This window comes from Oncorhynchus tshawytscha, linkage group LG01, assembly GCF_018296145.1.
Source record: "Oncorhynchus tshawytscha isolate Ot180627B linkage group LG01, Otsh_v2.0, whole genome shotgun sequence".
NCBI lineage: Eukaryota > Metazoa > Chordata > Actinopteri > Salmoniformes > Salmonidae > Oncorhynchus > Oncorhynchus tshawytscha.
Window position 1 is genome coordinate 54,723,521 of NC_056429.1, and position 18,147 is coordinate 54,741,667.

Here is an 18,147-nt window from a genome sequence, read left to right on the forward strand (position 1 = left end):
GCCCTGAGTAGGCACTTTGGTCCTCTCTACCCCTGCCCCCCACAACCCCCATCTAGTACCCCCTGGCCCCCAGGCTCTACCCCAGGAAATGCCCTAATCCCCCAGGCCAATAAAACACAGATGCTGCCCCTCTCTCTGGAGACACTCCCTCGCTCTTCCTGTCCCTCACATGAATGACGCTAGGCTAGCAGGAGGTTAGTCTCTCTTTCTCTCTCTTTTTCCATCTCTCTTTTCCTCTCTCTCTGCCCCCCTACTCTCTCCTCTCTCTCTCTGCATCTCTCACTCTGTCCTTCTCCTTCTCCTCCTCTCCTCTCCTTTCCCATTTTTAACGGGCGCCAAAGCTAAAACGTTTTCCCTCTAACATGAAAACAAGCTATTTCTGACCGATCTCTCTTGATATGAAGCACATGGCAGGTCTCTTGTTTGTTTTGTGCCCAGGAGCAAGAAAGCGGTCTAGTTTATATACACAGCAATTACGCACATTCATGCATCAACAGCCACATACATGCTAACACATACAGTGCATCCTTAGACAGAGAAACGTACTCTGAACAAATAGTTAGGATCACCACACACACACACCCACACACACACTCACACACACAGGCACACACACAGGCACGCCCACACACGCACACACAGACATGTACAGACACAAAGTCTTTACACAGACCCATAACGTGACACATTTTGCCAGTTGGTTTGTTTTGGAGAGGTGGTTTTTGTGGATGAATGGCCCTGGTCTACTGGCAGTTAGCTGGCCTCCATGAACACAGTGTTGTAACAGGCTGGCTGTCAGCTGGGGCCCGAATCCAACTTAGGAAATTAGGACTTTCCTACGCACTTCTCAGTTGTTGTTATTCAGACTCACCCTATACAGCTGCGTAATGGGCTTTGCAGGTGTGGTTCCCTCTTGGAGTTTTCATTCACTAGGGTTTTCAGTACATTTATCTTAAACCATCCCTTTATATACAGTGTACCTTAAATTAGAATTTTGTCTACATTAAAAAATATATATTAAAACATTTGAATTTAAGCATTTCGCTACAAGATACACTTGCCTTAACATTTGCTAACCATGTGTATGTGACAAATAACATTGGATTATTTAACTAAGCAAGTCAGTGAATAACAAATTCTTATTTACAATGATAGCCTACCCCGGCCAAACCCAGACGATGCTGGACCAGTTGTGCGCTGCCGTATGGGACTCCCAATCACGGCCGGATGTGATACAGCCTAGTTTCAAACCAGGGAATGTAGTGACACCTCTTGCACTGAAATGCAGTACATTAGACCGCTGCGCCACTCGGGAGCCCGACAGACTAGAATACATTGAGCGAACAAATTCAGAAAATAGTAATACCGTCTACTGCATCTTCGTCTCCATTTCAGCACCAATTGGTACATTTAAAAATTCTCTGATCTTGTAGATTATTTAGGCAATTTTTGGTGTAAGGAAAATTTTATGAATCAAAGTGGTAGATTGGTGTGTAGGTCTGTGAGTGTGCAGATCTACTCATGTTAACAAGAATCACTTTATTGTGTTGACCTTCCAGAATGTCTGAGGGTCTGTGTGTGTGTAGTGTGAGTTGTGTGTAGACCACATGCCCTTTTGCCCTTCCAGTCTCCAAAGTGCCCTTTTGGGTGGTGGTATAACTTCCCGGTTTTGCCATTGTTGTTCAGAACCCACTGCCAGTGAGTCGTTGTGATGTCCTCAAGTTCACCTGTTGATCTTCCATGTATGGATCTCCCGCGCCCGGTTGTGCTTGTTTCCCAGTCCTCCCTGTACAGAGATCGTGGGCTCCCGATATCCAAACATGCATGGTTTGAGAGATGAGTGTGTGTAGCTAGTTAGTTACCTAGTTTAAATATAAAAATTGCTTAACATTTTTTTTAACCCTTTTTCGTGGTATCCAATTGGTAGTTGCAGTCTTGTCTCATCGCTGTAACTCCCGTGCGGACTCGGGAGAAGCAAAGCTCGAGAGCAGTGAGTCTTCTGAAACACAACCCAACCAAGCCGCACTGCTTCTTGACACAATGCCCACTTAACCCAGAAACACCAATGTGTCAGGGGAAACACCGTACACCTCGTGACCATGTCAGCATGCACTGCACCTGGCCCACCACAGGGGTCACTAGTTCGCGATGGGATAAGGACATCCCTGCCGGCCAAACCCTCCCTCATCGAAGCTGGGCCAATTGTGCGCCACATGCTGATCTGCAACAACGTCATTTCCCAATGTCCAACTGCCCTCTATCTCCAACCTGCCTTTAGCTACCATGTTTCTGTTTGTTATTTTGAGCACCTACCTCCTGAAAGGTCTTTGCACGGCCCTGTGTTTGTGTGTGCGAGTGTGTATTGCGCATGTGCATGTGTGCACTTGGATGTGTATGCACTTGGATGCACGAGAATGTCCATATTATGTTTGTCACTTCCGGTATTTCTACCCAAGTTTCCTTGTGACCAAAATCCCCACTGATTAAGTTGTAGAGAGTATGTGTGTGTTGACAGAAGCACCCTGCTTTGAACACCCAATGGGAAAAAAGGATTCCCCTCTAAAGAATGCTCACTGAGTCACATGGCCTCTCTCTCCCACTGTTTAACAGCTTTTCCCTTTGTTCTGCCCAGTCTGGGGTCAAAAGGTTAGGGTCCAAAGGTCACACAGACCCATTTCTGCTGGAGCAGTCAGACAAAGAGCCTCACTCACACACCAACACCCAAACACACAAAGTTGCGTGTGTACATACAGGCCCTCCTGACCTCCACACTTCATTAAGAGTTGGGGGAGTAAACCAAAGAGACTGTGTTCTCTTCATTAATACGTTGTTTTCTTTCCTGGGTGCTTGAGGGGCCCCTTGAGGGTTTCCATTGGGGCCCCTAGCCCCCCGGCCGGGCCCCCTGGCTGACTTGGCCCTCCACTCCCCCAGCCCCCCTGGCTCTGTGCATCTGTTTGAGCCAGTGACCCAGGACCGGTCCAGATGGGCTGCAGGCCCATGCCAGCTCTAAGGGCCTCTTTGACTCACACTCCGTCCAAATAGTTCCATGATTGTAAAATTGCGTTTGTTCTCAAAACACTCGCTCTCTCCTTTTTTTTGCTCCTTTTTCCTTTGGCTTGCATTTTCCCCTCTGGAAGTGAAGAATCAGAAACACAGCTCCATGTGTTTTTGTGTGTTTTTGCATGTTTTGGTATTCTGATACATGGGCCAGCACTCTGGGCTGATCCCTGAGAAATGTGCCCTCAATCTTTTCATTAGATAACAGATACAGTGGATTTATAGTCAGATGAGATGGGCTTCGACTAGGCCAATCATCACCATCACAGGCTGTACAGTATGTACCCTTACTGGACAAACCTGTCATGTTTACGAAACTATTCTCTACATTGTGCATTTCAGACACGAAACGCCACATATTCATTTAACCACTTATTAGAAAAGATTACAGTACATTCACAACATTATCGTGGCGTTAGGCTCTGTTCCTTCTTGGTAGCTCACCACCAGAGTGTGCATCGATTTTATACACCTGTCAGGAATGGGTGTGGCTGAAATAGCCGAATCCAGTCATTTGAAGGGGTGTCCACATACTTTTGTAGGTACAGTGCATTCGGAAAGTATTCAGACTATTTTCCTTTCTCCAAATGTTGTTACGTTACAGCCTCATTCTAAAATGAATGAAATAAAATAAAAAAATCAATCTACGCACAATACCCCATATTTCTGAAAGTTTTGATAATGTATAAAAAAAAAATTAACAGAAATACCTGATTTACCTAAGTATTCAGACCCTTTGTTATGAGATCGTTGAGCTCAGGTGCATCCTGTTTCCATTGATCATCTTTGAGATGTTTCTTCAACTTGATTGGAGTCCACCTGTGGTAAATTAATTTGATTAGACATGATTTGGAAAGGCACGCACCTGTGTATAGAAGGTGACAAACAGTTGACAATGCATGACAATGCATGTCAGAGCAAAAACCAAGCAATGAGGTTGAAGGAATTGTCCGTAGAGCTCAGAGACAGGATTGTGTCGAGGCAGGATTGTGTCAAGGCACAGATCTGGGGAAGGGTACCAAAAAATGTCTGCAGCATTGAAGGTCCCCAAGAACACAGTGGCCTCCATCATTCTTAAATGGAAGTAGTTTGGAACCACGAAGACTCCTCCTAGAGCTGGCTGCCCGGTCAAACTGAGTAATCGGAAAGAAGGGCCTTGGTCAGGGAAGTGACCAAGAACCCGTTCATCTGTGGAGATGGGAAAACCTTCCCGAAGGCCAATCATCTCTGCAGCATTCCACCAAACAGGCCTTTATGGTAGAGTGCTCAGACAGAAACCTCAGTAAAAGGCACATGACAGCTCGCTTAGAGTTTGCCAAAAGGCACCTAAAGGACTCTCAGACCATGTTAAACAAGATTCTCTGGTCTGAGGAAACCAAGATTGAACTCTTTGACCTGAATGCCAAGTGTCACGTCTAGAGGAAACCTGGCACCATCCCTACGGTGAAGCATGGTGGTGGCAGCATCATGCTGTGAGAGGGTTTGTCAGCGGCAGGGACTGGGAGACTAGTCAGTAACGAGGGAAAGATGAATGGAGCAAAGTACAGAACCCTGAAGAAAACCTGTTCCAGAGCGCTTAGGACCACCTACTGGGGGCGAACGTTCACCTTCCAACAGGACAATGACCCTAAGCACACAGCCAAGGCAACGCAGCACTGGCTTCTGGACAAGTATCTAAATACCCGTGAGTGGCTCAGCCAGAGCCCGGACTAGCACACGATTGAACATCTCTGGAGAGACCTGAAAATAGCTGTGCAGCGACACTCCCCATCCAACCTAACAGAGCTTGAGAGGATCTGCAGAGAAGATTGGGAGAAACTCCCAAAATACAGGTGTACCTAGCTTGTAGCGTCATACCCAAGAAGACTCAAGGCTGTAATCACTTTCAAAGGTGCTTCAGCAAAGTACTGAATAAACGGTCTGAATACTTATGTAAATGTGATATTTATTTTTTTATTATATAGTTATTGCAACAAAAAAACATGTTTAATCAATTTTAGAATAAGGCTGTAAAGTAACAAAATGTGGAAAAAGTCAAGAGGTCTGAATACTTTCCGAATGCACTGTAGCTACTGAACCATGGGGCTGACAGTCATGACAAAATTAGCAAATACTGCAGGAACTCATCTAGGCTTCCACAACTCAGAACATTTAATCAAATGTAACGCTGAGACCAATTGAGAAGCAGTAGCACTGCCCGTGCTGGAGTGAGATGTACAAAGCTCAGTGCTGGCAAAGGAACCGGAGCCATGATAAGTTCAGGTATTTCTATATGTTGCCAGCATCAATGTTGAACAGAAGTTCGCCTGTGGTCGGCATGCAGATAGCATAACATGAAAGGGAAGATGAAAAGCAGTGTTAGTTGTAGTGATTAAAACCAATATTCCATTGCAAGTCTTAAATTCTTGGAGTGTATGAGAATCCGATTAACATGTGAGTGTCCATTAAACAAAGAGAACTGAGAGAAGAAAGGGATGGGACCCCTAAAAGCCATCATGTAGACCGCCTCTGGAGTAGCATCTGTGTAAACCCAACAACATTGCAATAATGTGAAACTCAAACCTGTGCTACTGAAAGAGGAGAAACATTTTTTGATATGTTAGTTGCTGCTATGTAAGCCATGAAGTGTAGTGGTGAGGTGGATTCCTGAAATCCTGCTATCGGACCATTAATAGAGGGAGGCTGCATTTGTTTGACTGACATTGAGAATAGAAAGCATAGAAAGCATACAGTACCAGTCAAAAGTTTGGACACACCTACTCATTCAAGGGATTTTATTTTATTTTACTATTTTCTATATTGTAGAATATTAGTAAAAACAAAACATCAAAACGATTAAATAATACATATGGAATCACACAGTAACTTCAAATGTGTTAAACAAATTTAAAAAATATATTTTAGATTTTAGATTCTTCTTAGATTCTTCAAAAAAGTAGCCACCATTTGCCTTGATAACAGCTTTGCACACTCTTGGCATTCTCTTGGCACTCTCTCAACCAGCGTCACCTGGAATGCGTTTCCAACAGTCAAATCAAATCAACGTTTATTTGTCACGTGCGCCATATACAACAGGTGTAGACCTTGCAGTGAAATGCTTACTTCCAGTCTTGAAGGAGTTCCCACATATGCTGAGCACTTGTTGGCTGATTTTCCTTCACTCTGCAGCCCAACTCATCCCAAACCATCTCAATTGGGTTGAGGTCGGGTGATTGTAGAGGCCAGGCCATCTGATGCAGCACTCCATCAGTTCTGCCCACAAATTTTCTATGGGATTGAGTTCAGGGCTTTGTGATGGCCACTCCAACACCTTGACTTTGCTGTCCTTAAGCCATTTTGCCACAACTTTGGAAGTATGCTTGGGGTCATTGTCCATTTGGAAGACCCATTTGCGACCAAGCTTTAACTTCCTGACTGATGTCTTGAGAAATTGTTTCAATATATCCACATAATTTTCCTTCCTCATGAAGCCATCTATTTTGTGAAGTGCATGGTGGGGCTGGTGTTCTTTGGTTTGCAAGCCTTCCCCTTTTTCCTCCAAACATAACGATGGTCATTATGGCCAAACAGTTATATCTTTGTTTCATCAGACCAGAGGACATTTCTCCAAAAGTACTATCTTTGCCCCCATGTGCAGTTGCAAACCGTAGTCTGGCTTTTTTATGGTGGTTTTGGAGCAGTGACTTCTTCCTTGCTGAGCGGCCTTTCAGGTTGTGTCGATATAGGACTCGTTTTACTGTGGATATAAATACTTTTGTACCTGTTTCCTCCAGCATCTTCACAAGGTCCTTTGCTGTTGTTCTGGGATTGATTTGCACTTTTCACACCAAAGACAATTCATCTCTTGGAGACAGAACGACAGAGCGTCTCCTTCCTGAGCGGTATGACAGCTGCGTGGTCCTGTTGTGTTTAGACTTGCGTACTATTGTTTGTACAAATGAATGTGGTACCTTCAGGTGTTTTTGAAATTTCTCCCAAGGATGAGCCAGACTTGTGGAGGTCAACAATGTAAACTTCTAACCCACTGGAATTGTGATACAGTGAATTATAAGTGAATAAATAATCTGAACTAATCTGTCTGTGAACAATTGTTGGAAAGATTACTTGTGTCATGCACAAGTAGATGTCCTAATCAATTTACCAAAACTATAGTTTGTTTACAAGAAATGTGTGGAGTGGTTGAAAAACAAGTTTTAATGACTCCAACCTAAGTGTATGTAAAGTTCTGATTTCAACTGTAATTGGGCTGCAATCTGAGGTGCAGTTACAATACAATACAATTCTGTACAAACTGTCCCTAACTACCCCACTGTGTCTTTCACAGCCTGTTTGAGTTCAGTGTGTACTGGCGGCTATCTATTGTTCCACAGGAAGGTTCTTCACAAACAACAGATGACTTAATAAACATGAGAGCAGTGAACCAAGCCTTGAAGAGTGAGCGGCCTCTAATTTATGTCGCAATGCTCAATCCCTCTGTCTTCTTCAAATGATTAAACACATCGCATTATTACATTGCTATCTGAAAGCCAATTACTATTCCCTTTGTTACTTTCACTAGTCTCCATAATCTGTTTCCTTCAACTAGGACTCCCTTCTTCCCAATACTCAAACAACATTCTGCTTTTCCCCCTATTGCAAGGTTTAAAACAAAAAAACAAACATGATAACTTTCTCCATATTGGAAGGCAATGTTTTGACTTTAGTATACCTTCAAAAAGTTAATCGATATTATTATTACCAATCTCTATTGGATATTCACTTTCTGATTCAATATTTATTAAATGTCAATTATTTTCAGATTCATATGTAATGCTTTGGAGAGATCAACATGTATTAACTGGGTTGGAACAGTCCAAAAATGTCACCATTTATGTACGTCTACGTGCGGGTGTACAGGTTGTATATTATTTTTATATTCTTACTTCATCAGATCATCATAATAACCCAATTAACAAATATGATGTTACTTTATCTCTAGTAACCCATGATGCATTTGTGCAACATCACAAATTCTTCTTCTACACCAGTGTTCTATTCACACATGGGTTTAAATATTCACTACTGTTCTATTTAACAGCCTATTGGGAAATAGTTCTCTCTTCTTTCATATCTCCGTACATTACGTTATACATCAAACTCCACTGCTGAGTTGTTTATCCTCATGTAATCTAAAGTCATGTTAACCTCAGATACATGTTATCCTCCTTACTAATGAGACATGTTATCTTCTGAGACATGTTACGTATGAGATGTTATCCTCTACTTGTAGATCCAACGGCGGTGTTGGACAGACCCCTAGATAACGTTATAGATTGAAAAACTCAGCTCACAGTACTGGTTGGGGCATTCATTCACCTCTTTCACACGTGAGCTAGTCCCCTGACAGTTCTCATTCACTCAATGTTTAATAGCTTAATTTCAATCCTTTTATTATCCAAATTTCAATCAGCTTATTATCCTAATATCAATCTTTCAGCTTATTATCTAGTACCCTGACAGTTCTCATTCACTCAATGTTTAATAGCTTAATTTCAATCCTCTTGTTATCCAAATTTCAATCATCTTATTATCCCAATATCAATCTTTCAGCTTATTATCCCATATCTCACAATCACACAACTTTCACATCCACATTCACTTAGTACTATTCCTCATTACCACGTGCATCGTCAACGGTTTTCTCTTGTCATTACTTGCTATGCACCATATGTATCATCAACGGATCTCTTGCTGCTACTTGCTATACATATAAATGACACCCCATATTAAAATATACTTTGTGTTATTTTTTAGAGGCTGCAGACCACATAGACATTTCTTCTAAATGCCTACAGACAGCTATCAGTGGGACTTTCCATGGTACCGTTACGCCCTCGCTCTAGTTCTCATAAAACTAGTGAATAGCCTTCTCTCTATAAGATGATGGGTACATTTTAATGCATTAGTCGCCTTGATTATCTTTTTTAATACAGATTCATTTAAATTGACTTACTGAAATCAGGTACCGTCCCTCAATTGTTTGTGGATTACGTGTCTCCTCCTGGGCAGCTCACAGTAAGGGTCTGTTCTGGGTGGGTCTTGTTGTCTTTTGGTCAGACAGGAATTTCCCTCACGCTTCATAAAATGCGCCATTGGTTTTCCTCGCAGACCCCCACCGTAAAGGCAAAACCGCAGGCAGAATCAATCATTGACACCAAATTGTCGTGGAAATTCTTACAAAGGGACACTCGAAATCAATCTTAAATGAATCATTGTTTATTTGTCTTGGTGTTTGACAGACCCCTAGATAATGGTTGGAACCTCTGGAGACGTTCCAATCAACTCAATGCACCATAGAACACATGTCAATCAGGAGTTCTGCCTGGGCAGTCCCAGCAGTTGTCTTATATCTGGTTATACACAGACAAGTCATATTTGCATTATTTAGCATAATTATTCATTACCGTTTTGTTTCATTCATGTGACCGACCAATACTGGTTCATCACATGTGACAGACCAATACCTCACAAGGCTTTTTCTCTCTAAGCTGAGACCTTGAAACTGAGATATATTTTGTTCGTTCTCAAAACAAGGTCTGGGCATATTGGCAAATTGCAGCTAATGATAGTGAGGATTTGTTCAGTCAGCCACTTGCATGAATACAGCAATTGGTTTATAGAACAGAACATAAAAAGATCACAGAGATTAGTTATAAGAAAAGCACAAACATTAAATTTCCACTATAATGTCTTCACAATTATTCTACAATGTAGAAAATAGTACCAATTAAGAAAACCTCTTGAATGAGTAGGCATGTCCAAGCTTTTTACTGGTACAGTATTTGGTTATTCAAACAATAAAACATCATACAGAGAGAAGATGATACATTAAACTGATGCAGAGTAGCACATCCCAGCCATGACATACCATGACGGAACATAAAACTAAATACAATATAGTACCGAACCCAAAAAACAGCAACCAACGGTGGGTACACATAACCACCAGTACTGTGTAAATAGCAAAAACGTCACTACCGATACTGTTAAGAAGTACAGTTGAAGTCGGACGTTTACACTTAGGTTGGAGTCATTAAATCTCATTTATCAACCACTCCACAAAATTCTTGTAAACAAACTATAGTTTTTGTAAGTCGGTTAGGACATCTACTTTGTGCATGACACAAGTAATTTTTCCAACAATTGTTTACAGACTTACAGACACTTATAATTCACTGTATCATAATTCCAGTGGGTCAGAAGTTTACATACACTAAGTTGACTGTGTCTTTAAACAGCTCGGAAAATTCCATAAAATGATGTCATGGCCTTAGAAGCTCCTGATAGGCTAATTGACATCATTTGAGTCAATTGGAGGTGTACCTATGGATGTATTTCAAGGCCTAACTTCAAACTCAGTGCCTCTTTGCTTGACATCATGTGGAAATCAAAAGAAATCAGCCAAGAAATCAGAAAAAACATTGTAGACCTCCACAAGTCTGGTTCACCCTTGGGAGCAATGTCAAAACGCCTGAAGGTACCACGTTCATATGTACAAATAATAGTACGCAAATATAAACACCAGGGGACCACACAGCTGTCATACCGCTCAGGAAGCAGACACGCTCTGTCTCCTAGAGATGAACGTACTTTGGTGTGAAAAGTGCCAATCAATCCCAGAACAACAGCAAATGACCTTGTGGAGATTCTGGAGGAAACAGGTACAAAAGTATCTATATCCACAGTAAAACAAGTCCTATATCGACATAACCTGAAAGGCCGCTCAGCAAAACCGCCATAAAAAAGCCAGACTACGGTTTGCAACTGCACATGGGGACAAAGATCGTACTTAAATGTCCTCTGGTCTGATGAAACAAAAATAGAACTGTTTGGCCATAATGACCATCATTATGTTTGGAGGAAAATGGGGGAGGCTTGCAAACCGAAGAACAACATCCCAACCGTGAAGCAGCATCACGGCAGCATCATGTTGCGGGGGTGCTTTGCTGCAGGAGGGACTGGTGTACTTCACAAAATAGATGGCATCATGAAGAGGGAAAATTATGTGGATATATTGAAGCAACATCTCAAGAGATCAGTCAGGAAGTTAAAGCTTGGTTGTAAATGGGTCTTCCAAATAGACAATGAACCCAAGCATACTTCCAAAGTTGTGTCAAGGACACCAAAGTCAAGGTATTGGAGTTGCCATTGCAAAGCTGTCACACCCTGGCCATAGAGAGGGTTTTATTCTCTATTTTGGTTAGGCCAGGGTGTGACTAGGGTGGGCATTCTAGTTTCTTTATTTCTATGTTTTCTATTTCTTTGTGTTTGGCCGAGTGTGGTTCTCAATCAGAGGCAGCTGTCTATCGTTGTCTCTGATTGAGAATCATACTTAGGCAGATTTTCCCACCTGTGTTTTGTGGGTAGTTGTTTTCTGTTTGCACCAGACAGAACTGTTTCGTTTTGTTCCACTTTGTTATTCTGACCCACTGGGAATGTGATGAAAGAAATAAAAGCTGAAATAAATCATTCTCTCTACTATTATTCTGACATTTCACATTCTTAAAATGAAGTGGTGATCCTAACTGACCTAAGACAGACATTTTTGCTAGGATTAAATGTCAGGAATGTGGAAAAACAGAGTTTAAAAGTATTTGGCTAAGGTGTACGTAAACTTCCGACTTCAACTGTAGCTGATGCATCTGCGGCATGCACAATAAGAGAGACAATGATCATCTACAACCTAGGCCAACAATAGAGTGTACCTCAACTGTGGGCTTATGGCAAATTTTAAATGCCAGTAAGCCATCAGAGAAGAATAGTTGACCTGATAACTAGAGAAATATTCTCCGTAGATTACTAGATTAGGTTTGCAGACTACAGTTGTCTGGAATAGCTCTCTCGAAAAGAATGTGTCATTAAAGTGATACAGCTCTTGGTCCGTGGGGAGATGTAGAAAACTAATGTCATATTGCTTTTCATTTTGTGATGTTATTAAAAACTGTATTTACCAAATACTGTAACTTGGAATGGGTACCCCCTTTATATGTCAAGTTTGCATCCAATACATGGTGCATAGGATATGAAAAATGATGAAGATATTTGTGTTAAGATAGGAATGTGATTTTAGAAGTCATACGAGATAATTATATCCTTTGCACAGTAACTAGCCACACCCCGAGTGAGGTCAGAAAAGCGGGTCAGTGTGATGGAACCACTCTTTTCGACCAGAGTGCTTAAAAGGACTGGCTAAGAATTAACATATCAGACCAGAATGACATGAGACCGTGGTCCACACGTTTGAAATGGTTGAAACTCTCAACCTCAACACAAAGTGAAGAAAATTACCTTACCAGAGCAGGATATCGCCAGTCTGCAGCTAAATTGGTTTGGAACTTTGACTATCTACCCGAGGAAGAGAAGAAAACTCTCCTCTCATACAATCACTGGTACGGCTAAGTAGCTGTTCTTAGGAAACAGCCCATTGGAGACTGGACAACTAAGAAGAAGGACATTGTGATCTCTGGTGGACATTCAAAGCATGTACAAGTAGCCCACAGGAAAGGCTCACCAAACCAACATCCTTCTGAAGGAGGGCTCGTTCCGATAGAGAAAAGGTGAACGGCATTCAACACGTAAATACATTCTTTACTTCTCATTCCAAATGGGCGGCGGTTCGTGTGCAATGTGATTAATTTGAGGACAGTCCAAAAATGTATCCACTATAAATGTCCCTTTCTTTTCTCCACCCCTTCTCTATATGTGTAACAAGCCATCCTATCTTGTCAGTCTATTAGGGACCTTTGTCTCATGTAAGTTTGTATGTGTATTCTGAGTTATTATTTAGTTAGCTAGTAAATAAATAATTCAACCAACTTGTGTAGTACTGAATAGTGCTTAAGGCTGGGGTTTTTGCGGATCGAAGAAGGTTGCGACCATTCAGATTATGAGACTGGTAGGAGGTAATGATTAATAAGGGACTGTTGTCGATATATAGATATATAAGATATAAGTTATATATCTAGTTTAATTTGGGAGATGGCAACTCGTTAAACAACTTCTTCCGTGGTGCCCCAAATCCTAATGAGTTAATTGTTACATGATTCATTGAATTGAGTAACAATTAAACATTATGTATTTAATCCACTAACTGTCACCAGATTAATGAAAGTAAAGTCACAACAAAAGTGTTTGTAGATTATGATTGGTGCGATGTCACTGAAGCCAATACTCAAGTTCCCTCTCTCAACCTGCTGCACTTAATATAGTAATAGTAGTTTATTTAATTTTTACATTTAGGCCATACTTGGCAGCTAAAAGCTGAATAGCAGTACAGAAGTACACCAAAACAAAAATAATATTATATTATATTGCTTTAAACGTAAAACAAACAAGCATCAAGTCTATATCTTCAGAGGGAGCCTGCGTTTGGTGAAGGCATCTACCAGTATTCTGCTAGCAGTCTAATTCAATGGTAGCCAAGTTGTATGGTAGGGACAAGGTTGGTGACGACAATGGTGGTGCTGATGGAGTTGGCTCACTGGAGTTGTCCTCAGACGTTGTTTTCATCATTCCTCAGCTCTCTGTAGCTACTGGACGATTCCTCCACCAGCGACGTGTAGTACCCACTTGGGTGACGCTTCTTCTGCTGCCTATTCTGGAGCTTAAAGCTCACCACACAGTTATACGTCCAATGTATAAAGTAATCCAATAAGGGAGCCCTCTTCTGTCTCCACACTGCAGGCCTCACACTTTAGATGGTGAAACAAGAAGCTGTGTCAAGAATGTGTCTTTTGAAAGCAAACAGGCAGCTTGCTAGCTAACACGCTAACTAACTAACTAAGCAAACCAAACAAATCAACCTCCAATCATTTCTACAACTCCCATTTTGGATCAAAATGTTGAATTAACATTGAAAACAACAGATTCCAAATAACAAAACAAATAAACTAAAATCAACTAAATATGTACAATATTTACAGGACCTCTCAACATATGCTGTATTTGCAGCGTCATGGCAACCAAAATAAAAATAATTTACTGTAACTCAAATAAACACACACAGATGTCTCACTTGCCACAAGGTTTTTATTTTTTTTCATATAAAAATAGCCATCTCATCATTATCATCAAAAAAGTAACAATGACCAATGTACACAAAGTGTTAATGCTTTTGTAGAATTCACTTTTGAGTCATTCTTTTCACAAGGAGTGCTTTCACTGAAAGCAATGTCTCTTTGATACTGTCTGTTGAATTATCTAAAGGTTAATGTCACATTTCCTTAGGAAATTAGAATAGAGCGAGATTACGTCCTGCTTTGTTCACTCTAAACCCAGGGTCATATTCATTAGGGCAAATCGTAGCAAAGTTTCTGCAATGTAAAACAAAGATGAGTTTTTATTGGACAAGTTTGGGTATGTCCTCCCTGTTTTAGTCCATTTTCTTCTGTTTGGTACCTAATGAATACGACCCAGGAGTGGCACACACTCAATAAATACACCATAAAATACACCATAAAAATGTACCCTCTCAAGGAGGTCTCTACACTACATTAAATTTGGTCAACATGCAAAATCAACAATGACACAATATTCCAAATGAGTCCTTGATTTGTCGATATCAAAACAGTTTCTTCATTTCCATCAACATTGGATTGAAAAATAATATTTTATCTGATAACTCAGATGTAACAATCATCTGTGTTATAAGTGCAGATTCTTCATTCACTAAGATTTGGAATCAATCACACTTTCTGAGATGCTTATTGAAAGCATAGAGAAACCCTGTTTGAAAAGAGAAAGTGCTGTGGGTCTAATACAAGACTGGGGGAGGGAAAGGAAACAGAGAAAGAGAGACAGGTGAGGGGATAAGGGAGGAGGGAGAAAGTCTGAGTAACACTCAGCATTAGAGAATCTGAAAATAAGGGCTGAGGCTGAAACAACAGTCCTTTGCCAATACCTTTGTTTCAATCTGGACAAAAGCCTGAACATTGTATGAAGACGTACTATTTAAACATTTTTCTTGGGGTAAACCCCTTATTTTTGGAATATGTTTGTCTCGGTGAGTACCTTTCCTGTGTTCAATGGTTGGCTGAAGGTTTGTATAGACGTAGGCTTGAAACCGTCACAGACAATGATAAAACATGCTACAGTACCATAAGCAGATCATTTTGAGCAGACTCCATGGGAAGGTACAAAAGTATGTGGACAGCCTTCAAATGAGTGTAGTCGGCTATTTCAGCCACACCCATTGCCGACAGGTGTATAAAATCGAGCACACAGCCATGCAATCTCCATAGACAAACATTCACAGTAGAATGGCCCGTACTGAAGAGTTCAGTGACTTTCAACGTGGCACCGTCATAGGATGCCATCTTTTCATCAAGTAAGTTTATCAAATTTCTGTCCTGCTAGAGCTGCCCTGGTCAACTGTAAGTGCTGTTATTGTGAATTAGAAACGTCTAGGAGCACCAACAGCTCAGCCACGAAGTGGTAGGCCACACAAGCTCACAGAATGGGAACGCCGAGTGCTGAAGACTGTACGCATAGAGCATAAAAATGTTGTCCTCGGTTGCAACACTCACTACCGAGTTCCAAACTGCCTCTGGAAGCAACATCAGCACAAGAACTGCTCATTGGGAGCTTCATGAAATAGGTTTCCATGGCAGAGGAGCAGCACGCATGCCTAAGATCACCATGCCCAATGTCAAGCGTCAGCTGGAGTGGTGTAAATCTCGCCGCCATTGGACTCTGGAGCAGTGGAAACACATTCTGGAGTGATGAATCACGCTACACCATCTGGCAGTCCGATGGACGAATCTGAGTTAGGTATATGCCAGGAGAACGCTACCTGCCCGAATGCATAGTGCCAACTGTAAAGTTTGGTGGATAAGGAATAATGGTCTGGGGTTGTTTTTCATGGTTCGGGCTTGGCCCCATAAGCCAGATGTACACCGATTTAGCTGTCCCAGACAAGTTGTTGAGATCGGAGACAAAATCCTCATCCCTACAAAGGGGTGACGCTCGTTTAATATGAATGGGTCAGAGATGCAATTTGAGGGCTACTGATCTCGTCTTTGAGCAGTCCCAGACGTCCCCATATTTTCAAACATGTTTGATTTTATCAGCACAAAATCTGAAATGCTCTTGTTGTGTGAGATGTGCAATGAAATGTTTTGAGAACGGTGATGAGCAATAACCAACGAGAGCTCGCCAAAGAAGAAGCCAGTGAGATGATGCCGTTGTTTCGTATCACTCAGTATGTGTAGACTCTCGAGAAGGTGTGATGAATACTACTAGTATGCATTTGTACTTGCCTTTAATCAAAAGACTCAAATGGTTACTGCTGTGAAGTTCTAGAGCAATGTTATTACATTCAAAATGTTGGCTAGATATTTAAACTCTGTATGGCAAGCGTGAAAAGACTTGATGCTGCTTTGAGCCACAGCTCGTTGTAGCCACATTAAATCTAATCACATCCTCACATCATTGTTTTCGCGAGACAATGTGGCATTGATAATCCTCAAGACCAAGTGAAGAATCTTATAGTGTGTGACCCACATCTGTGCCACATCATTTTGTGTGCACACCACTACGTTGGCAAGACAAAAAGAAAACTACAGGAAAGATGGTTGTTTAATGTGAGAGGTTTAGCGATGTTAGGACTTTGAAAGACGTGTAGTGTACACCCGGCTTTAGTTCCAGTGATTGGAAATCGTAACGCTGCAGCATACAATGAATGACATTGTAGACGATTCTGTGCTTCCAACTTTGTGGCAAAAGTTTGGGGAAGGCCCTTTCCTGTTTCAGCATGACAATGCCTCTGTGCACAAAGCGTGGTCCATACAGAAATGGTTTGTCGAGATTGGTGTGGAAGAACTTGATTGGCCTGCACAGAGCCCTGACCTCAACCCCATCGAACATCTTTGGGATGCTTCTAGCCAGGACTAATAGCCCAACATCTGTGCCCGACCTCACTAATACTCTTGTGGCCGAATGGAAGCAAGTCTACGCAGCAATGTTCCAACATCTAGTGGAAAGCCTTCCCAGAAGAGTGGAGGCTGCTATAGCAGCAAAGGGGGGACCAACTCCATATTAATACCAATGATTTTGATGAGCAGTTGTCCACATACTTTTGACAATGTAGTGTAGTTTAGGGGGCACAGGAGGGAAATCTCAGGCGTTCACTGTCACCCTTCTTAGCTAGGAGGGTAACCGCACTATACCCTGAGCTATAGCCTTGCACAACCCAGCATTTTCCTTCGGAGAATCATATGAAGAGCAATATTGTAAAATTGTTCTCCAAGTTATATTATTGCACTTCAGTGTGAGCTGGTTTGGGCTTCTCTATGCCCATGGAGGGTGTTGTCTAGGATCCATCTTCAACTCCCTCTGTCCGACCCATCCAATGGGGTGACTCACTAAGCCGTGAGTGCATGCCCCAGGAGCAGGTTAGCCAATCAAAGCAAGGTTTGGCAGTTAAGTCTCCTCCCCCTCCATTGATTCAGCTGCCCACTCTGACGTAGGTGACCCGTCCCTTGGCAGAGCTCAGACTGGCAGTGCCCGTCTTGAAGAATACAAGTTGGTGACCTGGGGACAGAGAAGAAGAAAAAAAATGGCAATAAATGTGAATAAAACGTGGAAAAGTCGGAGAGACCGTAAGAGGAAGACATTGTGTTAAATGAGCTGAATGCACCCTAGCAAATGCGTACCTTCTACAATGTATTACCTGTTCATTGCATGAATGCCATGACAATCGTACAACGGCAGAAATGGCAAAAAAAATTGAAAAAGACTGAAAAGAAAGAACTGCGGTGTGTAGAGGAGGTAGAGACAGAGAGATACTGTATGATGGGTGAGAGGAGGACGAAGAGTGAAGAGAAGGAATATGAAAGTGCTATGGGTCTAGACGTGCCTGGTTCAATAAATAGTGATTTCCATGCTGATGTGCTCCTCTCAGACTAAGCTCTAATGAAGTGTGTGTGTGTGTGTGTGTGTGCCACCTACTAGAAAGGAGGGGTTAGTGATGAGAGACGACGGTACTGAAGGCCCTGCCTCTGTTTGATCAGAGAGACGTCTGACAACGCTGGGTACTTTACCTCCCACAAACAC

General features: G+C 41.9%; 1 protein-coding gene across 1 annotated transcript in view; it reads right to left on the reverse strand.

Annotated features, from left to right (window-relative positions):
• Positions 1-15,848: 15,848 nt before the first annotated feature.
• Positions 15,849-18,147, reverse strand: part of LOC112253234 (protein kinase domain containing, cytoplasmic a) — a 37,095-nt gene continuing 34,796 nt past the window's right edge. Inside the window, exon 7 of the mRNA XM_024425253.2 lies at positions 15,849-17,625. Within this exon, the coding sequence (XP_024281021.1) occupies positions 17,540-17,625 (86 nt within the window). The 3' untranslated portion in view covers positions 15,849-17,539. The remainder of the gene's footprint in view (positions 17,626-18,147) is intronic.